We start from the raw sequence: 25,287 nt of genomic DNA on the forward strand, positions 1-25,287 counted from the left end.
ATCGTTTTGACAAGGTAGAGAGGGACTATGTATTTACAAACAGATATACATATTCAAAGCCTCCAAAAAACCAAGCCTTTCTGTATTTCTTCCTCTTCTCTTTCTTTTTCCCCCTACCCCACACAAATATTTGAACAGCGTATGGTGACTTTACTCCTAAAGAGTCATGGATAAGTTATGGGGCTTGTGTTATCTTTTCTTTAACAAAAGCCACTGAAGCTAGAAAATTGTCTCCAGGGAAAGCGCTTGAACCTGCAACGTGGCTGCCCTGATGTTGCTCTTGCTGTTAGGAGAGTTGAGATGACTAGGAAACAACTTAGAATGTGGACACAGTCTGCCGTGGGACATCTGCAAATATGAACACCTTTGCAAATACAAAGCTGATGTATAAGCTCAGCCTCTCCAAGGAATGTACACCTGTTAATGAGGTTCTGGCGAGCGGGAAGAGAGGGTTTGCAAACATTCATTATCTGCTGTGGCAAGCAAGGTGTTTTGGTGAACTGCAAGGTGTCTTCGCAAAGGTCTCCTGCGACTTTGGAACCCCTAGGAGAAGGGTTAGGATTACCTAGAGGATGGAGCACCAGCTTCAGCGGGTACAAGCTGCAGTTTAGGAAGCTGTGTGACAGTCCAGCTCCTCCTACAGACCTACCGCGCTGTCACAGAATAGGTCACTTACTCTGTAACATTCTTACGTACAGCGAAGTTGCCACCCGCAACTGCCCTCATCAGAAGCTCTAGGCTGTTAAATTGACCGCTGCGAATGGCACACACCAGCTAATTTATTTTACATTGTGCAATAGTCCCAGTCTTGACAACAAAAAGAAGCAGAGTTAGTAAAGAATTATAGCAACTCTGAGACCATGAATAAAGGGAGTTATGTGCGGTTTCATATAAAATCATTCTGGCAAGACCAGCAAGCAAATCTCCTAGGGGTAAAGAATCATTAGTGTGTAAAAAGGGGTGGGCTTAGCCCAGATGGCCCCATCAGGTGGGCACATACCTCCTGATAGGTGTTATTTGACCTTGTATGCAAAAGGAGGGTGTTAATCTGAATAAGCCTTGTGGACAGGTTCAAGCAATCTCTTTGAAGTAATGCATGTTAACTGGAAAGAAATTAAAAGGGTGTCTTCCCAAGGGCTATTTAAATACTAAGTGCCATGTTAAATTGAGAAGAAATGCCTCAGCAACAGAACTGATGCAACAGGAAAAAGCCCTGGTTTTTTTCATTGATCAAAGAGAATACGAAGTCTAAAAAACTAATAACCTTTACAGTGACAACACAGAAACTCAGTGACTTTCTGATATGATACCACAGATGTTGGCCTCTAAGAAACATCCAGTGTCTTTGATAGATGGTGTGCGTTTTTTTTTACATGAGCACCGATTCTACTTCATTATCTCTTCCCTTTATACGAGCCCAAGTGAAGAGAAGGAGGATGCAAAAAGACTGCTCTCCTTGCTAGCGCTCACGCAAGGGCCAAGAATAAATGCAGTTCTTGAGATTATTCATATTTGAGACTGTACAGAGGACAGGTAAAATGGCAAAGAGTGCAGTATCTGTATCATCAGATGATTGACAGCTCGCTCTGTGTTTGGTAAAAGAGAATTCTCCTGTGAGAAATGGAGCTTTTCTAAATTATAATCATTGGTAACTGTGCCACGGATTAAAGTATTACAGCAATTCTCAGCTGGGTTAGCAGGTAGAGGGCAAAACAGGCAGTGAAACATGCACTGTGAGTGCAACTCGTCAGGTACACACTCCTACGTGTAGCAGAGACATAGTAAACCCTTGTTATGTACGAACAAATCTGGGCTTCCCAAATTTACAGCCCAACTAGGACTACAAGGCTAAAAATGGAAATTGGGTTGTAACTAGAGAGGTTGGATCACAAGCAAACAGCTGCAAAAGCAAAAAGACAAAGGCGAAATGTTAATCTGATTGGAATTTCACAAGATTGACATTGTTGCTTAAAGTGCTTGGGTTGATTACATTTTAAAAAAAAATAAAGTACGTAAAAATTAAAACAGAGAACTAATAGTATTAACTACATAAATTATTATACAAATACAATAACAGAGCAACAAATAAATTAAAACACACACTGATAAACGGTACCAGCAAAGAACAGGTCCACAGCCAAAACTTGCTACAATTTCCAGCACACGTTCAGCTGTAAGATGCTGCTCTCACTTGTCAGCCGCAAGCAGCAAAAGAAGAGACAAAACAAGAAGGGTTTGCTGCCGAGAGCATCACATCCCTGGCAGCTGGAAGCTGTCGGCTCAGGTCCCAGGTACACGAGGCTGTAGCAGATGGGGGAATGCAATGTAATGTCTGAAGACCAAAGACAGGTTGTGGCAGCACTTTAGGACCCACCACGTAATGTAAATTTCAGTTTCGGCTTAGTTAGGTCTTTAATATATTTATTAAACTTAATGCAAAGGAAACACCTACAGCTTTATTTTCTTTACTCCAACTGCTAAAGGAACAGGACTTTTAAGATGTAATCTAATGCTCTAATTTAACTGTAAATTATTAAAATAAAATTGACAGGAGTAATTAGGGGACTTAATTTCAACAAGGTGTTATGCTTCACTGGTATGGTTTCTCCATCACTCCCCTCTTCTGCCTCCCTCTGCTACGTCCCAAAAATAGAAATTACATAAAATCCTGACAGCCTGTTCTGTGAAACATAAAAGTTGAGGTCTGAGCTCATCCTCTAAGATAACTGATTCATCAGCACTGCAGTGCTTCATTGGCTTCGATGGAAAAACAGCACAGGACAAAAATGTTCATTTTTATAAGGAAGAACACAGTAATGAGATTTATAAATGGGCAAATGCATCTCAGCAACTGTGTGTGAAAGAAGTAGAAAACTTCAGATGTCATTGGGCCCAACATACTCATAACCCAACACCATAAGAATAGTCATTTTAGGGAAGCACAGAATACTATTAGACATCTGTGCTACAATTTTGTTTTCTAGCTGCTGGCTGAAAAGCTTTTATTGTCCTAGATATTTTTCCATTCTTTCATAAGGGAGTGGAAATCTCTACATAAGCAAAGGGAAAAAGGATTATGTTTTATTTAATCAGCTGAAATACGTTACATCATATGACTGTTCCTATGAGGATCCCAGTCCTGCAAAACCCGTGTGAATGTGCCTAATTTAACAGAGAAGGGAAGTTCTGCTGCCTAGACTGGCACTCTTCATCCAGCCATGATGGAACGCTTTTGCTGGACTGAAGTCAAGAAATTCAGCACACTGTAGATTAGATATAATTTATAGAATTGTGACTGCAATTTTAGGTTTTTAATTAAAAGAAAACTCTCCTTTGTTTAGCTGGTGTTACCATAAAGCGAGTATTCTACAATTTTTCAGAGTTGATGTCGGACTACTGATGTTGGGTTGGTGTGATACCAGTGCTGTGATCTTCTCATCGGCTACCATGAATTTAAAATGGATTTTCATATTTTAGGAAAAGATTTGTTCTAGTAATTTTACTCTCATTAACATACTGCAATTATCTGTATGTTTTTACAACCTAGAGCTGTCTTGCAGCTGAGGAAAACCAAAGATTATTATCCTGTACTTTAGCATTTAAATATTGATTCATAATCCTAACACAAAAAAAGCAATTTTCAGGTAAGTCGATCGAAATATGGAAAACATTTCCTAAAACTGAACTGATTTAAAAATTATTTTTATGAAAAAATGATTTTCATATAAACATGAGCCCTAAACATACAAATGATACCTCAAGAATATCTTTTTTGTTGCTTGTTTTAAAATTGAAGAACGCCCTAAGAATGTTCAGCAGTAAACTGTGAAGTACAGACCTTTGGACCAGCATTGGTTAATGCTGATCTAGAAAGTGCCTTCATTCACGAGGAAACCGTACCCATTTTAAAAGGCAAATGATTATTATATTTTTATATAGAAATTCTGAATGCTTATAAATAAATCCATTAAAGAGTGATTTGCAGGTTTAGCTTTTCAGTGGAAAAGCTCTCGGGCCTCAGTGAGAGTTGAAGTCACCTGTAAGATGTCTGTCTTCTGTCTTAGAGACAGAACATTTCATTCTAACATCAATAAAAGAGCTGGAGCTACAGCCCAATTATGCTTGTCTTGAGCCTGCACACTAACCTTCGTTCATGTGAGTGATCTCTGCTTCACCTAAGTAAATACTCTAAGGTTACATTCTGTGTCTGTTTTCTTGTACCGGTATTATAACAGGATAAATCACAAATAATGTTTGATGAAAAGTCCACTTCTGTTTCTCATTCAGTTTAAAGTGCTACAGTTCCTTAGTTTACAAAATGGCCATTGATAATCCAACTGAACTTCAATTGACGTTACACTAGAAGCTAGTACTTCATTTTCACCATTATTTAACAAAAGTTATTTCACATTCACAGTAGATTACAAAGAAAAAAAAGTTATCCTCTTTCCTACACAAGACTAAAATATAAGACTTAGCTGCACTCCAAAAGCCATTTCTTGAAATGGAGTGTCGGCCATAAAGTGGCAGGCAGGCTTCTTAAAGAAAAGAAGGACCAAAAGCAACATTGTCTAATAAATACTTAACAAGAGTGAATGAAATACAACAGGTAGAAATAAATTTTGTAAGATGAGAATATTTCCTTGTAAATACTAGAACCAACTGTCAGCCCCCCTGAAGACAACGAGAGTGGTTTTGACGTTGACTTCATTGGAATAGGAATTAGGCTACTGAAGTACAAGAATTTTATGATGGAGTGAAACTGTCAAACCAAGCAAGGTAGTTACCCAGCGTCACCACTGCCTCAACCTGCTATCAATCCCTTCTCATACCCTATCGATACTTTCTTCTACATTCATTCTTTGCCAAATCCCAATATGTGAGCTCAGCAGTTTTATTTGCCAGTGCATGGCTAGTGCCAGCCAAATTCACCCAGTAAAATCACAAACTAAGCCTTTTGATGTTTTTAAAATCAGATACTCCAGAGCCCTATCTTTTTCTGTGGTGACCCAAATGCTGTCAAACATGGCCAAAATGTTAGAGAAGATCTATACGTGACAGTGGGTGTAAACTAATGGCTGTTATGTACTATGTTATGTTGCTAAGAAGTGGACTCTGTCTTGAGAAATGAAAATGGGACCTACAGATATTCAGAAAATTGCAGGATCAAGCCATGTCTTATGCATTGTAGGAACAACGCTTATTAAAATTGACTGTGTAATTTCAGTCCTGATGGATATGTTTATACGCGAGCAGTGTTGCAATCTGCAAACTCAATTAAGTAAACAACGTATGATATCTTTTTAACAGAAAGATAAGCTCAACCTCTAGAAATGTAATTTATCTCTTTGTCATGTGTGTCATCTCGCTCCCTTTATTCCAGTGCTCTGTAAATTCTGAAATCTCACCTCATCTGTACTATCTCATGATAAACAAAGTGACTGGACATACAGAATTACTTAGATCCACCATAATTTAATCCCCTCTATGTGAATTTCAGGCCTGAGGTTATGCACTGAAAGTTTTTAACAACGCAAAATTTAAGTGATTTTGGAAGAATATCTTCTTTTGCAGCAGAGAGTAGCACGTAAAAAAATCCCCTATACAACCACAATCCCAATCATCATGAAATAGATTTTTTTCCCTTACACTTAAAATGGGTAAGTATACATCAGGACGTACTTAAAGGAATGCTTTGTAAATCAACACACCCCAAAGCCATTTAGAAAGTTTTAAACAATTTTGCCCTAAATGCAATGAACACTTCCATATAAAATACTACTCTAGCTGGATTGGGTTTAACAGTTGACATCCAAATCTTATTATCTGTAAATGTTAGTCCATATAAATTCCACTAAAATCTGACTGCAATTAATTCTTCAATCAGACTTAAAAACTACAAACAACCCCCCCTTCCCCAAAACAGAGTTCTGTATGTCAAAAATGGACGGTTATAGTCAATGTCACATAGATCATTTAATAGGAGACAGAGTGTTTCGTTGTTCAACCATACAAGATGTTGTCAGCGTAAAAGTCAGTTAAGGGGGGCCATCACCTTCTTTTGCGTGCAGCATCATTGTGCGCAATTGTCACAGTTTGCCAAGTCACTCTCTTGACTGATAGAATAAAATATAGCCAGACTCGGAATTTTTTGATATGTCAGAGGTCAGACCATAGAATTCTTCAATAGCTTGAGCATCTATTTTCTGCAAAATAAATAAAAAATTTTAATGTGCTGTTAGGTAAAAGAAATACCAAACATGGATTAAATGACTGTATAAACACAAAAGACAAACTCAGTTATTTGTTTCAGGGTAGCAATTAGCAAATCCTGTTTGCAATTTAAGCAGTGAAAGGGTAATGTTCAGGAGCTAAGCCCTACTGGTCTCGCTCATGGAAGTCAATAGGAATGCTCATCTTAGTGAACCTAACTGAATTCGGCTTTTTCCAATAAGAGGGAGACTCCTTGGAATACAGTGGTGAACACGGTTAAAACACATATGTGACCCCATCATCCCAAGATTTCCAAAAACCCTTTTGAAGACATGCCCCATCCAGTGTCCCAGTGCTTACTTTCCTCCTTTGGATTTACTGCTGGGAAACCAGACTCAAGACCTCAACTTTGCCAAGGTGCCGCAATGACATAGAGGATTTGCTTAGGAATGAATTGCAGAATGCTTAGACAGAATCTGTAATAACTTTCAGCCAGATCCTACTCTAATTTACATTCAGACAAACCCAGATCGACTACAGAATCCAGACTTTCTTGTAACTTTCCAATTGTTCAAAAATTAAAATTCAACAGCAACGCTAGCTTTCCCAAGACCAATTTTGCCAAGTGATATTGCCAAGGATTGCAACATAGTTCCTGGATATTTTAGGGTTTAATGAATTAAATTGATTTTATTAGATATAGAAAACATTCCAAATTAAACCCTTGAAGTCTGATATTAAAAATGTCTGAAATAAAACACCCCCTCTGACATTGACAGAGTAAGAACTACAGGACTAAAAATTTTGGTTGCAATCTTACTTTTTAACAGAGTTGAGCTAAATGTCACATTACAACCAAACTGTGGCTTTGCAGACTAATAATCTATACCTAGATCTGGATCAGAATTTTAACCCCAAGTAGATACGAGAACATAAACACAAAAAGTTGTGCTCAAGACCTTCAGTATACTGACCTCTACAATGTCATCATCAAACAAGAGCCAAAATCCATGACTTTTCACGATAGTAATATAATGCCCCCGATTTGGTCCACTAGAAAATGAAACAAAAACACAACCGGCAAAATATTAGAAGATACTATTGAGTGTATTTTGATGAGTCACATTTCTATATGCAAGCAGACTGAATTATAACTAAATGTTATGAAAAACATAGTAAACCCACCCCTGAAGGTACAACAGACATTTACTCCTTTCCCCTTTTTACAGACTTGTTGCAAAGATTTCATCAACTGAAAGCTAAATGTCTTGTTTTCATGTGTGCCATGACCATTTGCAAATTAACCTATAGAACACTTAACCTATTGAACATGCTCATGGCATGACTATTGCAAATACTTTAAAAACATTATGAGCTGAATTTAAGGGGGCAAATTGTTTGGTATCCACCCTGAATATTTAGGTACGTACAGTCTTTGAGAAGAGGGAGAACAAGTCATATTCCTAGAAAGGCAAGGATTTTTCTGTTTGTTTCATATTTGACAATACCCCATATGTGAGAAGCTTTATTAAAGCTATCATTTTCATTGCCTTGACAGGAGACCAAGGTGATCTGTTGTAAGGCCCACATGCTAGCGGAGTCTAGCATTCACAGTGTCCTGGCTCCAAGCTCTCTCAGTGGGCCGATGAGGAGGGAGACAGCTCCATTAATTTAAGCCAATCTTGTGAATTTGGAGGCCTGAGATGTTATTTTTTAACCAAGTACAGATTTCCTATGAGTGGGGATGGATAAGAGGTTCAGGCCAAGACACAGGCAAGTTGGTGCAGCTGGAGGCTTTATGTCCTCCCTCCCACTCACCCCACATTTTGTCAGGCATGCCTCTGCCCTTGGCAAATGTCTGGCAATAGCTCAAGATATACATGAAAGTATCTTACCTTCCACAGTGAACAACAACAGCTACCAAGTCGTACATCCGATCTAAGTTGACAGCATCGCCAGATGTGTTGAAGAGACGTAACTCCAGAGGAAATACTACACGGTACGATAGCTTAGTATACCTGTGCAATTGCTCCATATACTTGAATCTCTTGAGGTGTAAGGCAAGAATCATTGGCAGTTTTTTTACTCTCATCCTGTGAAACCATTAGAGCACACATGGTAAAGACTTGACCAGTTCAAAGCCATTCTGTCTTTCCTTAATGACTAACCATTTGCATTATAAAAGCACTTTGTGAGTCACCGTAGTCAACTAGCAGTAGCTTCTAGACTAAGATGCATGTAATAGATTTCAATCTATCTGTAGGTTCTCTGGCCCACACAGAGGATGCGGCTGGGGTGTAAGCCTTCTAGGTATCTAAACACAATAAATACCAAGAGGTTTGTCAAAGCCCAGGAGGGACATGGTGAAATAGCCTGCTCTTTGCTTACCTTTTCTGTGCCTCTTGTTTACTGCAGCAAGTTTCACAGTAGTATTTCTGTTCACTACATAATGTCTCTGTGTTACTGAAGTCTCTGCAAGTAAATACAATTGTCAGTTCTTAAAGGATCTTAACACTTTTGCCCCACTTGGGCTGATGAACTGGAACCCTAAAAAGACATACAGGATGAAATCCTCTCTCCACTGAGTCCTGTTTTCTAAAACACCTAAAGCAACCGCACAGGGTTTGCAAAAGGACTTAAGGTATCTGGCTGCTATGACAGCCCTGTATTAGGAGGTAAGGACTCCATATGATACAGGTCAGGTGTCTCAAAATAGGACTTATATCCTGGTCTCTTACATGTCAAGAGGTTGCCTAGACTTGGGTGTATTCACTCAATCCATCCAGTCCCTTTTAAATTATTTGCAGAAAGGAACAGCTTCAAGTGCACTTGTATCATCCCCAAATAACTCACATTTGTGCTGTTCTTCTGTAAGATAGGTTTGAATCCTCTTACACAGAAGAAATAAATTGAACTCAGTTTTCTGCATCCTCTGACTTCTTGAACTGTCATCCAGCAGTTATTTGATTATACCTTCTTGTTGTCAAAAAAGGAAAGTGTCAGCTAGTATAAAAGATTTTGTAAATCCTGATCAAGTAAATACGCTTGGAAATGTTTCTGGACTGAGCTTTTGAAGTGAGAGGCAGAGGAAGGCTGGTTTGATAATGTCTCTCAATTCACATAAAAGATTTGTCGGAAGTCACAGTGCTGATATGCTTTGGAACAGAATTTTAGGCACCTAAAAACTTAACGGTAAAAAAAATTACAGTAATTTTTTGCCACCTCTAGTGTCACATTGCAGCTGAGCAGGTGTTTTCAGAACTGTAAATGCAGACACAAGCACCTATCTTCCACTTGAACATGGAGGTTTTCTTGTGAGTTTGGGCCTTAAATAGATATATCTGAAGTACAGAACTCTTCTGTTGAACACCCACATTGTACCTAATAGACCTCTGAACTCCAGACAAATTCTGACCCATTTGGACCAAATAAACTCCATTCTACCATTGCAGTTCACGCACACAGAGGCTGAAGCTGCACTGTCTGCAAGTTCAGCCTGCTCTCACAGTAGGCAGCACCAGAATCATCTGACAAAGGCAAAGGAAGGATTCTGGACAATTATTTCTTCCTGGTATCATCACCACAGGGGTAGATGGGAGAGTTGAAGATGACATAGATTGCCAGGGCAATTGCCAGGTATTAGAACTAATTTACGTAACTTCATAAAGGGGGAGGATTTTCCATTTTCAAGTTTTAAGTTCTTTAAGGTTGACAAAGCGTGACAGAGAGGCACTTCATATGGATGAGTAATATTTATACTAATTGAGAATGCTTTTACTCGAGTTTTTTCTTTAAATAATTTGATCAGAAAGTTCTGAAATTTAGGACAAAGTACATCTCTTGAAAGGTAAGTTGCAACAAAACTTTCATCATAAGTATAATTTTTAAACTAAAATAAAAATAAAGCATGATCACTGGAAAGTATTTGCTTCAGTGGTAAACATGGACCTCAAATATCTGATTTCACATTTGAATTTAAAGACAAAATGAACTGAATTCAGCCAATTCCTCCAAAAAACACGGTAACCTTTCAGGGAATCATAAGTGAAGAGACGAAACATTGGAAGAGATTAGAGACAGGTTATATGTGCGGGGAACATAATGCTACAAGATTCAGTAGAATGTCCTTGTGTAGGTTTTAGGTCTTCTGTTAAGGAAAGAGTCTGATGTTTATTTTCAAAGCCTAAAGTCTCAACTCAAAAAAAAAAACCAAACCCACAAATAAACTTGTGGAATTTATTAGTTTTCTTCCCACCTCAAAGTGAAGCAATGGAAAGAATATTTTTCTAATATAAAGAAACATGTACAGATGGTAGAAATTTGATAGATATCAGTTTGTTCTATGCCAAGCCTCCCATGAAAATGAATTAATCTCACAGAGTTTCTGAATTCCTCCTAAAATGTAGTAATTATTCTGAAAGCAATAATATCTAACATTTTAAATGATAAGTTGACTGCTATGGGAATTATGTCTGTGAAAGCCAGAGAAATATGCAAATACTTGATAAGCTGAGGGGCATTCCCTTACGTGTCCCTTAGTGTTTGTTCTGTTGTTCCTTTGTCTTCTACTTCCACCTGACAGGCTGTTACCCTGTTCTACCAAAGCACGGAATGTAGAGGTGCTCCTAATTAACTTATTCAGCACATACTAATTCCTTTTTCTGTACCCGGAACAGAACTGGTGGCATAATTATAAGCAATAACTCTTCCCTTGGGGGAAGGGAGGTACGTGGTTGAGAATGAGATGCTTTTGCTGCCCTTTACAACTGCAACTTCAGTAGCTGTTTCATCACTTGAGAATTTTCAGCATTGCACTTGTAATAGATGTTGAACAGTTAAAAACAACAGATCATTGACTGGAGTTCACGCAAAGTCTGAATGTACAAGAGCTATAGGCTTGAGGGACTTTTCTCTATACCTGCAGAGCTAGTTTCAAGACATTTCTAACTCTTTCCCGTTCCATTAACAGGCCAATCAGCATTCTGTTTATACGGTATTTTAACAGGAGAATGGAATTTTTTTGTCTTGCAGAGTTTTTCTTTAATTTACCTTTTTGATGCAGTAGCACTTAAAGCTGTAAAGACACAGCAAAGCACTTATTAAAAAAAAAAAAAAGGAAACAGCAAAGTTTACAAAAAGAGTAACAACTTACGTGGCCGTTCCTATTAACAGAAACCACAAAAGCATTTACACTTTGTTTAATAATGCATAATTGTGCACCACAGAGCAACAAGAGGAAATCCATATTCTAACTGGATATATGTTTTCTAAACAGAAGTAGACATGCTGCTAGTGTAAAAGACAATCAGAATAGACGATAGGTGATGACTCTTTTCCTGTATAATCTGTAAACAGCAACCTGCACCTCCCACTCCAAGAAAAGAGAAACTGGGGTTTTGCTTCCCTTTATTTCCAAAAAGAACAATGGGTGGGCTTCAAAATGCACGTCAAAATGCTGGACTAAAGGCAGATCCTGTACTGGGATGTATAAATAAACTTTTAGAGCATCCATTCTTCACAGGGTTGTGTAGATCTCTGCTGGAATGCTGCGCCTAATTTTAGGCAACTGCACTTCAAGAAAGATAGAATTCGAGAGAGAGGTTCAATCAGAGAGAAGGCTGAAGAGTAAAGAACATGAGCAGAGATGTAGAGGAGATAGCCTGTGAAGGAAAGGTTGAATGACCTTAGGCTGTTCAACTTAATAAGAAAGTGATGATGTTCTTCCTGTATGTAAACAGCTGCTGTAAGAGGAAGGGGAGCAACCCCTGGTTTATGTCCAGAGTACACAGAGCAGGTAGAAATGGGCTTCAACTGAAACAAGGAAGATTCAAGTTACACGGTGGGGAAAACTTGTTAGTAGTAAGAACAGGAAGGCCTGGGATGGGCAATCAAGCTACTACTGCAAAAAGATCTTTTGGAACAGGTTGGACAAGCATCCCATCTGAGGAGGAGATAGGGGCTACCCTCTTGGTGTCCCTTTCACCTCCACCATTCACCTGTTGGTTGCAGTAGTGCAGATGCAGTTCTTCCACATCTTAAGTTACAGCCACTGGCTGTCCAGTAGTAGGAATGCTATCGGCTACTGAAGCACTCTATGCCTTTGCATAAATGGCCTTTCCAAATAAAACATTTCCAGGAAGCTTAACGACTAAGAAATTAAATTAAAAAATTGAAGTTGGAGGACAGATGGTAACAGCAGAGGTTTCTAACAAATTAACCAGGATAACCTGTAAGAAGAAGTCAGTGCTCAGTCTCCAGTAACTGTATCACAGAATCAAATAACAGCTCAGGTTAGAAATGACCTCAGAAGATACACACTTCAGCGTCCTTGCATGTCAGTGTGATTTCAAACTGACTTTGAACCATAAGGAAAGGTAAGCGATGCTGACAAAAACAAGTTCAAAGTAGTGGCTACAGCGAAGAACTTAAAAGTATGCAAACAAAAGCCTGTAGTACCAATACTGGTTCAATTATTGCTGACCATGAACAGACAAAGAGACAATGGGGCAAAAGAGAAAATAATTCACTCCTTTCCAAAGCTGCTTTTCAGCTTTCTCACCCTTTAATATGAGTCTAGTTACTGCAGTGTGGACTACTTGAGGTCTAAGGACTGCTATAGTATCCTACAGGACACCAAACAGAAGTTGAGAAGGAAAAATCTTACTGGATCTAGCACTTAAAAGTGTACCAGAAGTTACCTACTACAGTTGTGGTATCCACAGAGAAATCACTGCTTTCTGACTCAGGAAATGGTTAGTACCTCAGATGCTTTCTCTTTCTGTAACTCTCAGCTTGGGGTGAGATGCCAGGCAACCCTTCCTAGGCATTCCAGAATAACTGCTAAATGGAATATCAAACCTAGTAACAATTTTGGAACTTGAAAGAGCAATCTGACCAATTGATAATCATTACATTAGAGCAGCAACGTATTGTCTTAAATCTAGGTACCGGTTTATTTTATCAATGTCAAAACTCCGGATATTTTAAATCTCTCAGAATAATCATCCATGCAAGTCTGAAAATTATGTTGATCTTTGGAGTATTTGTTTTATAGTTTATGGAGCAGAACTGAAACTTAGAATAAAAGACTTCTCCCCATAATTTTGGGATAAGACACAGAATAAGAAACTTCTACGTCAGAAAAGTAGCTTTTTGAAATCTTATGCCCTCTAGGGACTCTAGCACTCATTCTGCAAAGCACACACTTAACTTTTAATATGCACATAAGTCCTAATCAACAAAGCACTTGAGCAGAAGCTTAAAGATAAGCACACTTAAATCCCTTTGAAGCCAATTATTATTCTGCAGCAATTCTTCCTGATGACATGGCAATCAATTATTTTCCCCCAGAGATGATTTTTTTCTCTTTCAAACACATACATTGAGAGAGAAAGTCAGTAAAACAAAATACTTTAATGTATATTTTGTCATTAGAGGAAACATCCAGTTTACAGTCTTTTTCTTCTCCTTAGGAAAAGCTCAAAACCCAATGTTATTCAACTTCTCTTTTCTGTACCTATTAGACTTGGGAATTAAGCAAAGTCAGACAGAACTATCTGCCGAAGAGATGCATTCATTTACCTTAGACAGTGTGTAATTGATGTGTTCTGCTCCACATCAACAGAAAGGTCAAGAAAATCTTCATCTTTGCTACTAACCTGTTGCAAAAAATATACATGTGAAACAGAGACTTAGTAAAATGCCATACTTCTAAATGTGGTTCCTATCTATGCAGAAATAAATTACACAAAAATAATTAATTTCAATGGTTTTACATTTTTTTCTAGTTCAGCATGACTATATTTATTAGTAATTATTATTTATTGGTAGAGACCAATCCAGCTTTCATATAATCTGACTTCTGTCTGTTCCACTTAACGCATGCCTACCCACCATGGGCCAGTGACCGCAGTCTACTGTTCATTAAAGGGAGACCATCATCCCCTATATCAGCTGTGACTGGTGCATTACGTATGTTCTCTTGTTATGCAACACAGCCTAGTTTCTTATTTTACTGCAATCTTCTTTACCCTTTGTATAATACATTACACTATATAACTAGAGTTTATACCCTACATAATTATTTCCACTATTATGGATGCAATGAAGATATTTTCCAAATAAGCATCTGTCAAGAAATATCATATTTAACCATGTCATGTTGTCTCTCCAATAAGCATTCAAAAGGCTGGCTTTATATTTCTGGTTGACACAGATGGATTTCGCCATTGAATATTGTTCCTGGTCAATCATTTTGATTAAAAAATTAAAAGATTAAAGGTAAAAATGGCAAAGTAATAATATTTTGCAAAATCATTTCAATTTTGCTGGTTTTTTTTAGAGAGAACAAGAGGAGAAAAATTCTAATAAAGATTTTTTATTTTAAAAAAGTAACCTCAAACATTTTCAGAATGACAAATCTTGATTTTTGCTTTGAAAATGATTTTTCACTTAGAGTGTTCAATCTTGAAGACGAAGTAATGTAAAAAAAAAGTCATCCAAATGGATAATTGCTGTAATACTTCAACTGAATCAAAAAGACTGCAGAGTTACTTACTGAACATGAATTTAGTCATCTTTATAACAATTAATTCTGTTTATAATATGCTGCAGGAACATTCCATATTTTGCCTCCTATGACTGCATTTTCTTAGAAGAACTAAATCGAACTAAATCTAATAACTACATAGGATAGAGAAGTTCAAATCAAGAACTTCAGTGAGGGGTTGAATCCATTGTTCTGATGCAAGTCCCTCCTGCTCAGATTTCTGCAATTCTAGGGATGTGCAAGTTATGTACTACTTTCAGCTCATCTTTGTGTTATGTCAGGGATCCTATAAACACGGCGAATGCCGCCCATATCAGTCCAGATGAACACTTTTAGCAGGATGAATTTTGATATTATCAAAGATGTACAGAGGCACAACGTGCACCCAATTAAAATGAACAGCAGTTCTTCAAACAAAAATCCTCCCCGTGACATGATTGGGCCCACAGGGGACAGGAAACCGCAAAACTGGCAGCAATCAGCCACAATATAAACACACAGCTAGAATTCAAAAGATAGAGCAACAAAGCTACAGAGAACATTGTGTCTCTATGGCTGGACCTAGAGTTCTGTCAGACACGCTGCATATCAAGAAAGAGCTTAAATACTTGGAAAAGTCTTTGGCAAGTATAGTGTTTTGTCTGAATACCACAAAGCAGCTCAGAATTTTGTTATTGATTTCAGCACATCAAATATTTACTGAAAGCAGAAGATGAGCTCGTTGGAGCCAGAATAATACAGACCAAAACTCAAGGCAGCTGGAAAATCAGATTCAAACTGCACTCTTTGTAAGTGAGAATAACAACTGCTGGAATACGAATGACTTTTCATGCACTACATATGAATATTTTAGTGAAGGAACAGCTTTTAATCCATTTCATTATCTCACAAAGATTTCAAGATAAAATAATAAAAGAAAAACAAACTGGAAAAAGCATCCTGAGTAGTATACAGTATTTCTGCATTCACAGAAAGCTACAGACAAGTCTTCCTACAGGAGCAATACCTAGGAATATTTTTTCTATAAAGCTTGGTCACTTTGAATTACAAAGAGGGTATTGTGCATTTTTGCTGTTACCCAAGGACACATCCTGACTTCAGTACAGTTTGTCTGAGTAAACACCGGATATTAATTTAGAATTAGGCCATGTTGTTTAAAGAAGCTTGTCAGTTAAAAAATAATTTTACCCTTTCATTATTTTAACTTGCTATTGTTACTCGTGGTTTTATAATTGAAATATATTAAAGAATTGATTTTCAATCTCTCATGTTTTCACTTATATAAGCTTATTCCAAACTTGGTTCAGCCCCCCTTTTTTATGCTGACTATCACTGTAGCTCTTTTTCCCCCCTCTCTGACCCAAATCCCTGGAGAAGTCATATTTTCTTGGAGAACAGAGATATTCTTTATGATTAGAAATATCAGAATATGTTCTTTTACTCATCTGGTAGGACCTGGGTAGGGTTCATCTCACCTAACCTCAGTTGTCTAAAGTTAGATATGTAACCGCAGCTTGCTGTCTGAAGAGACCTTCTCTGGGCACCTTCTCCCATCTTAATGCAGATAACCTAAAGCTGCATTTTCTTTAGAGAAAGTCCTCGGTAGCGGCACTGGGCTGAGTGGAAAACGTTATTCTTAGGTCAGATCAGTTTGCTGGCCCGGTTCACAGCATTGCTGCACCAACAATTGCAACAGCTCAGTAACACCACGGAGCCAGGACAAGCCGTATGGAGCAGAATACCTGATACTGCTAAAAACATTCTGTTTCATGAAACAGCCTAGAGACAGATGGAGAGAACTTCCTGCAGGAGCTCCTTTGCAATCTCCATTGTCTACAGAAGGAGCTGAGAAAACTAGTTCATCCTTGACACCTACCTTTTTACAAAGCAAAGGTTCAGTGAGGTTAATTCCAACCTTTTTGGAAAGTCAGTGTCACTGTTCTCACCAGAACAGATTTTTTTCCTGACTGAGTTACTCTTTCACATAGCAACCTCACAGAGAGAAACTTTTTTTATTATTATTATTTCTTTTTCCTTTAAGTAGGAGTGTGTGATTGAAAACCACAGAACTAGATAGGAGATTTGCAATCAGGTTTCCTAACTAAAACTGATTTTACTTATACTTCAAACATAAGAGACTTCACGTTAACAGCATCCTCTAGAAAATACTAGGGAGATAAAAGAAAATACACGGTTTGTTAATAACAAACCTTCTGTATGCCAGTCACATTCTTAGGATTGAATTAACACAAATGCATCTTAACATTTCACTTATTCGTGGAATAATGATATGAATATCTTCTCCCAAACTTACAGTAATAAGGAAGTGTATTGATTAACTAGAAAGGATTTTAACTGTAGAGATATATATTAGGACAGCAAGACTTGGCATAGGTTAGCCAAGTCATGCTTAGAAAAATAAATTTTTAGAAAAGAATATACTCACTTCAAGAAGTAAAGTCTACAGGAATATCCACAATTCTCAGATGTCTGAAAAGATTCATATATTTATATATATAAAATGTATCTATCTATTAATGGGCAACAACCAAAAAAAAAAAAATCTATCCCAATGCTTACGGTTTCACAGTTCAAACATCTAGTTTCGTTAGTCAGTGTTCCCTGAAAAATCTCATGCACCCAGGTGAGTTCTTGTTTATTGTTCTCTTCAGCTTCATTCATGTTGCCATTTTTCAGTTTGCCATTTTGCTTTTCCTGTTTCTTCTCCTCCTGCAAAATGTCTGCGATGGTGTTGAGCAGGTAATTTAAAAACTCATGTGCATCCTGCTGCATGTAGTTGTCAAAGAGATCTGTGAAGAAGAGAGCAGAGGTTTCTAAAGCTGAGCACACCCTTTCCTTCAAGAAAGCAAACTAAATTCATTATTTCTTTCCAAATACGTGTACTGGCCCTTGTTTAGCAAAGCATTTAGAATCATGCCAAAGAAGAGCAGTTCTGCAGTCACACTGGCTTCAGGGAAGCTGCTTTGGGGGAAGGCTTCATCTCATCTAACTTTAGCTGTCTGAAAGGTTACGCTTTTCTTTGGAGTCGGTTGTGTAGGCTCCCAGTACAGTCAATGAAGAAAGCAAGAGGGTGACTTATCCTAAATAAATTCCTTAGACTAACTTTAGGCAGCACTGACTCCCACCCATATATTCCCAGTCCCTCAGACACTTAGGAACATCACAGAGTTTGGCCAGTAAGACACATGGCTGGGGAAACTGAAGACACTGGATGGAGTTACCTTTCCTCATAGCAGGCCATACAGTGCTGTGTTTCATACGTGTGGCTAGAACGGTGTTGATAACGCACCAACATTTTGGCTATTGCTGAGCAGTGCTCACACATCAGGGCTGTCTCTCCAACATGGGCCCCACGAAAGGCTGGTAGGCTGGGGCTGGGCAAGAGGTTGGGAGGGGACACAGCTGGCCCAAACTGGCCAAAGGGATATTCCATGCCATATGACTTTGTGTTCAGCAATGAAAGATAAGAGAAAGGAGGGCAAGGCGGGGAAGGCATTCATTAAGATGTTTGTCTTCCAAAGCAACTCCTATGCATACCAAGGCCCTGCTTCCCAGGACTGGCTGGAAATCGCCTGATGATGGGAAGTAGAGAATAAATCCCCTTTAATTTTGCTTTGCTTCCACTTGCGTCCTTTGCTTTTTTTTATTAAGCTGCCTTTATCTCAACACACAAGTTTTTTTCATCTTATTTTCTCTCCCGGTCCTGCTGAGGAAGGGAGGGAGAGAGAGCCTTGGTGGGCACCTGGAAGCCAGCCAAGGTTAACCCACCACAAATAGTAATAATAACACCATCTAACAAAGCCCATTTTTTACACACAAGTCTGATGAGCAGAGACTTGTCCTCTTCAATAAGAAATGCTTGCAGGAGGAGGGGAGAATATCGCAGCGGTGATTTAGTACAGACTTCTCCAGTGAAGGCTTAATTTGCCCACCATGTTGAAGAAAAAAGAATCCGTGTTCCCAAGAAATGTGTATTTTTATCCTCCTGCTCCTGAAAAAGCTCATGTGGATTTCCTCAGAAAATATTGCACAGATCCTTCGTCTTTGCAACGTCTAGCCTGGATGCATGAGCAGGTTAATACACACCGAGCCTGGCCCTAATTTAAAAAAGCTGAAAACACAAGATCCAGCCCCTAGAAGTGATCCCCAACAGTGTGGGGGCATTTACCACTAGATGACTCAGAGCTAACTTTGTCATACTTTCAAACGTCTGCTCTGGAATGAACAGTCTGCTCATTTATATGCTGTCACCAGGAAGCAATTTTTTCCAGGTGTTTCGCTCGTACTTTGTCTCTTCATTCAAAGCTCCCCTGTTTCTAAGCATACCACCCACAGTGATATGAATCCAGGCCAAAATGGAGCTGTGTGGCAGGTTTCCTTATTTCGAGATGTTCCTCATATCCCTTAGACAGAACTGCTACAAGATTGGGCATATGCTATTGCCAACCTAATGCTCAAAAAAGGCCTGATGCTTCACAAAATGAGACTGTGCCCACCACTATAAGAACAAGGGCAGTAGTTGATGTGTGGGCCACTGAATACCCCCACATAGATACAGTTACCTGTCCTCCAGGGTGGTTTGGGCCAGTGGTGCCTGTAACACTCAGGTCACACAGTTTCTACACTGCCAACTGCCTTCAATTTTCTCTCTACCACACTCCACAAAAAAATAACTAAAAAATTACAGCAGAGTGTCACCCTATTCCCAGCCCTAGCTCCCTGTACAGTGCAGTCTGTCCCACCATCCTGTGAAAACATCATTAATTCATGCACTTCTGGGAACCGGTACGGTTATTTCAAGATACTCAAATATTAATATCTAAACCCCAAAAAGTAGTAAAAGACATTTACAAATCTAACCTGAACATCTGATTAATATGACCACGTTGCCCAATATTTATTTATACTTTCCTGATCAATGTATGAATGTATAAGAGGATTCCAGTTTTTCACTTACCGTTCTCTTTTCGTAACCTTGATATGAACTTCTTTGGTGGAATAACTCCAACTTTCTTCTTCTGAGTAGCAATACTGTGGAAAAGGTCTGCCAGGCAAGTCAAGAGATTTTCCTTCTTTTTCTGTTGGGCCTTGTATGATAATACATTTTCCCGAAACGGCCGGCAAAAATACAATGCCTGCAGCACGGAGTTACAGTAGCAGGTGTTCCCAAACTGCCATGTAAAATAAAAGACAATCTTAATCTCTGTACATCACAATAGAACTAGTTGCTTCTTTCAACTTCTGGCCTCTGTGCCCCTGTCACATCCCAGCCATTTTGCCGTGCAGCTGCTGTAGGAATATATTTCCACACCCACCTCTGATAATTCACAGAAAAAACCCTATGGTGTTCTAAATTAACCAGGATACAAAGTAAAAGTTTCCACTTGCAAGAGATGTATTTATTGTAGTGGATCTCATTAAGCTTGTTTCCATATATTAATATACTCTTGCTGGGCTCTATCTTACTGCTCAGTAGCAGAATGATTGATGTTTTCAAGGAAAGAATTACTATATCTGTTTTATCTATATGGGAATAAACAAGTGATTAAACAGCCTTCTCACTCATTCTTTCCTTAGTCAGATAAAAAAGCTCCTCCTAAGAGAGTCCCCAATGCAAACTGCTGTACCTAAGCTTGTCCATACTTCCATCACTTCCTCCCTCTAAAATAGATTTTTAACTTTATTGAAGTGTAAATTCTAATTCCTGGAAACTTTCATAGGACAGTAAACTGTTTTCTCTGGGGGCGTATGAAGCTATCTTCAAACATCTGATACAGCTTTGCAACCCACTTTGCCTAAAATTGGAATGTGAGCAGCACTTCTTAAAAAAAAAAGACAATCCTACCTTAAAACAAGATTGGATGGGGGGAAAAAAAAAAAAGAAGAAACCAAAGTTTAAGTAACATCAAAACTACAGTTCTGTATTTGGTTTGCCTATTGAAAATGGTACTTACATTGACCAATCCAAAGTAGTGTTCATTGATTGGAAACTGCTCTGGGCCAATGTCTTTTTCCAGAGCAGAGGCATTGGTGCCCTATGGAAAAAGAGGGAAGAAATTATTTAGAACATTAAGATTCTAAAATAAAGTTATGGACAACATCAAGACAGAAACTAATTTTTTCCTTTCAGCTGCAATTAACCACGCTAACTCTGTCTTATTAATGAGCAAGCATGACAGTCACGTAAGCCAATAAAAATATTTGCAGTTGTAGGTAGTGGAGCTGGCCTGACCTGGACACTCTAGTAATGGCTGGTTTGAAGTGAACTGGTCACAACAACGGTGGTTCTCCCCACACCCACCTCCTCCTTATTTTTACTGTGTATGTGAACGGCTGGATCCCATTACCCTCCCGCCTCATAAAGATACTTGTTGATCTTACGCAAAACCCTTAAAGTTATCTTGGATAAACCAGTTTTTAAACGTGAGGCAGGTTTTCTAAGCATTACTGAAACTTCTCTGAACCCCTTCTAATTCATCAGCATCAGATGACCTGGGCTCCAGACTGGCGCCCAGTTCTAGTAACAACATCACGAATGTTAAGATCCGGTGTACTATATCTGCCATTTTGTCCTATCTAACGCCAAAGGGTACGTAAGCCCAAGCACTGTCACATCCCTAAGTCACTGCCTCGGTGTGGCAAGTTACGTTCAGCTGTATCTTCACTCCAACAGTAAAACTGCTTTCACAACTACTGGTCTGTAAAGCGCAACCACTACTTTTGTACGTTACCTGTAGTTTTGCTATATTGAAATGCCCATTTTTAAACGAGCTTAGATTACCAAGCAAGCAAGCAAGCTAGATTGCTGCCAAAGCCCATGTCATCGCTCCTATCTGCTCTATAAGCATATGGATCCCTGTGGGACCTCACAAAAAATGCTCTATTTGAACAAGTATTCTCTACCTACATTTATGCAAGACCTTTCAGTTAGCCAATTTCTAATTTGTGTGATAATTGCTTTTCTGACATCATACATTTATTTCCTTACCGAGCATGCTCCGCAAAGCGAAGCATTAATCTATTATGCCCTAGAATTTCCATCGAACAAGAACAGCACAATTGCTTGACCTTCATAAAACCATGTAAAATGCCCCTGTAAACATGCCAACACATAAAACACCTGAAAATTTATTCCCTGTATTCCCGAGGCTTGTTCAATATATCATTTGCTCAGAGACTTCATCAGCTAAAATTTTCAAAGTTACTAGTAGTCAAATTCAATAATTCTGGTCTCCCCTCCCATCTTCTTCCCAAAGCCTGATTTGTGTTTCTTCACTGCACCTCCCATCACCACTGCTTGCTACATCAGATTATTGTTTCATGTCAATTCATCAAAAGAAAATTATTTTAGTCAATAGAATCAGTGGTGTGAAACTCAGCACAGGTACTCTTTGAGAATTTGCAAGCCTTGAAAGTAAAACAGCTCCTTCAAGTTAGCAGCTTCCAGAAATCTCCAAAGATTTTGTATTTTGCATCCCCTTAGCAGATCTCTTTGCAGTCTCTCCCTTTCTCTCACATACACATAGCTGGTTGCTCAAACCAAGTGTATGTGATTTCCCAGACATTCCCTTTGAGACTGAAGTACTTTACCTGCACAAGGCTCCATGCAAAGCTTAAGGGATACATTATATGTCCTCATCAGGCTCTGCTGAGCCTCAGTGAGAAGCTTGGAAAAAGGAACTATCTATACAAATCAATTGTTGGCTACCTTTCAACAGAGATGACAGTGTGATACCTGCTTTGGCAGGGGAGTTGGACTAGATGATCTCCGAAGGTCCCTTCCAACCCCTACCATTCTCTGATTCTGTGATATGTATGTAAGTTCCACATGAAGATTAGTTCCTTTCCTTGAAAAGCCAGCCTTGCCAAAGATGTACAGATTCAGCAAAGCATCCGACTTCCCGAGAGGGAGGAAACTGGTAGATATTTGTCTATCTGATATTAACAGTGAAGCAAACAGCTGCTGTTACTCTCAAAACCCTGGCTGATAAAAGAAAAAACATGACTACAGAAGATTAATGCAGCTTCTGAGAAAACCGTCTTCATGTTAATACTCATTGTACAGCTACATTCAGATCAAAGCAAAGGTTTTCTTCAATTACACTTTTAGTGTTCAAATCAAGTTTCCTAAGATAAGAATGAAATGGATGCTTTTCCAGTTTTGCAGGAAGTATTTTCCACACTGAAAAAAATTCTCCCTCTAGAATTCATGGAAAATAATATATCTGAAAAGTAACCTCCTACTCTTTCATAAACTACAGGTTTGTGTATGCTATTACACAAGTAGAATGCAAGTGCTCTGCTAACTAGTTGCTCCTACATTACTCATTTGCCTTTCCTCCAGGGCCTGGGTTTCTTACTTCAGAGGATGCCAGATGGTTTGACAAATCCTTCTAGTATTTAAATTGTCTTGTAAATATTGTGAAAAAGAGCAAGGATCAGGATTTACGAAACAAAATTATCACTGAAAACCAAACAAATCCATGATGTGCACTAACTGATCTTCATATAAAAACTATACATTACATGGAAATCTCTAAAGTACATGCTGTTGAAACAACATAAGCTTAGTAACAGCTCCTCATAGAGCTTTTCCTCGCCAAAACCAGGTCTTGGCTGTTGCAAATATAAAACTAAACATTGTGTGCTGGTCTCCCAATAAAAAGGAGAGGTTAAATTAAGTCTTTGAGTGAACTGACATAACTCCCATGGACTTCATTAGGAGTTGTGCTTTCTTATATCAAGGGCAATTTCAGTCAGGTTTATTTTAAGGTCTCCAAAAAGATACTGTTAGATTCACAGAAAATGAGGAGTAGGAAAACAGAAGCACAGAGACCTAATATTTCAAGGCAGGATATATTTCCTCCATGGAGAAAAAAAAAATGTAGACAGACTATTTTGTAAACTCAAACCATGCCATGTTGCATATATATTACACGTTTTGCATAAGAAGTCTTCTCAAGAAGGAGTTGACATGATGGCAGAAGAAATGATTGGAAATTTTTCCAACCAAACTATACCAGGAACTGTACACCCAAGCCAGGTTTAAACTGGAAAAAGTATCTTATTAGAGATGTGTTAAAGATGATTCAGAACTCAGTTTAAATGAACCTTATCAAATAGAGAAAACATGTTAGCCTATTGAGGTTAATCTACATTAAAAATCAACCCTGGCTATTTAACATGGTTTTAAGCACGGTTCTGTTTATTCCCACTCCCAGCAAGTCATTTGGTCACTTCTGCAGTGAAAATTTGCTCAAACATTTCTTAGTGCAATCCATTCTCTATGGTTTTATAAACGGTCCTGTGCTTCAGCTGGGAGAAATAGCCTACCACATCTAAATCGACTGTAGTTTCATAAAAACCAGCAAGAGTGGCAGTGTGGCCATAGAGCCTGAAATGAGGAGAGACCACATAAGTCAGTGAACTGGGATCTGGGACTATTAAATAAATTCATATCAGGGTATAGAGACAGTAAAGGAGACGGCTCATACATAAAAGAGTACACTAAAGAAGGAAATGCAACAAAGTGACTGTGGTGGCCAGACCTCATGAGAACTAGGTCAATGTGGAAACTCCTACTATGTATTCTGTGGTGTTGGTGAACCTTGATTTCTCTGAAGTTTTACCACTTAATTCAACAATCAGTATTCAGCCCCTATAAAATGGCAAAGACATACAGTTGGAGACTTAGCCAAGCATGGGTCAGTTCAGGCTAAGCCAAGATTTCTACCACACCATCGCTCCAAAAACATTCTGGCCATATGACCTATATTTTTTCCTCTTGTTATTTTGCTCCAGGCCTTCCAATGGAGAAGGCTGCCAGTTTTCTTTTCAGCTGAAATTTCTGATAATGTTGCTAAGAGTTTAATTCGTGCTTGGTATCGCATGAAACAGATTAAGTAAAAAAACCTCCTGTTCCTTTGCACTTTAGCATGTAAACAAATTAACAGTGTAGAGGAAAAACAAAGACATCAGATTAGATCATAAAATCACATGTAGCAAAATAACCTAAATATAATTATTCTATGGAGGATGAGAAATGGAATAGAGCTAATATGAAAGACACTGCAAACAGAAGACAGCAAATCAGACTAGACTTTCTAGTGTAAGGAAGCTATAGAAACGGAACTAACTTTCTAGAAATATGCATGTGCTTAATTTAAAGTAAATGAGTGCAGTAAAGAAATTAGGACATTTCGTAAGTCACCTATGGAAAACCTATTAAATAGGTATCGCCAAACAGAAAGACAGTATGAATAACCATCAAACAATAAAATACAACGTAAGAAATAACAAGAAATACCTTGTTCACAGGAAAATCTAAAAAAAATAAGAAAAAACACATAAAAATTGAATTATGAAAACAGAAATTTAACAGGTATATAAAGAACAGAGATCAATGAAGGAAGATTGCTGGTCCATGACGGAGGGCTTCAGATCATATACGGCTGTGAACTAGATTTTTTTTTCTTAGTATTCAGGGAAAGTGAGAGCAATGTGCT

General features: G+C 38.4%; 1 protein-coding gene across 2 annotated transcripts in view; it reads right to left on the bottom strand.

Moving 5' to 3' along the window:
• Nucleotides 1-1,392: 1,392 nt before the first annotated feature.
• The window catches only part of USP46 (ubiquitin specific peptidase 46), a 32,209-nt gene continuing 8,314 nt past the window's right edge, over nt 1,393-25,287 (bottom strand). For both annotated transcript variants that reach the window (XM_063335695.1, XM_063335696.1), the window contains exons 2-9: nt 20,737-20,817; nt 19,740-19,953; nt 17,342-17,571; nt 13,795-13,871; nt 8,602-8,685; nt 8,109-8,306; nt 7,188-7,266; nt 1,393-6,206 (exon numbers count right to left, since the gene is read on the bottom strand). In XM_063335695.1, coding sequence (XP_063191765.1) covers nt 6,105-6,206; nt 7,188-7,266; nt 8,109-8,306; nt 8,602-8,685; nt 13,795-13,871; nt 17,342-17,571; nt 19,740-19,953; nt 20,737-20,817 — 1,065 coding nt within the window. In that variant the 3' untranslated portion in view covers nt 1,393-6,104. The remainder of the gene's footprint in view (nt 6,207-7,187; nt 7,267-8,108; nt 8,307-8,601; nt 8,686-13,794; nt 13,872-17,341; nt 17,572-19,739; nt 19,954-20,736; nt 20,818-25,287) is intronic.

Source organism: Chroicocephalus ridibundus, chromosome 5 (assembly GCF_963924245.1).
Source record: "Chroicocephalus ridibundus chromosome 5, bChrRid1.1, whole genome shotgun sequence".
NCBI lineage: Eukaryota > Metazoa > Chordata > Aves > Charadriiformes > Laridae > Chroicocephalus > Chroicocephalus ridibundus.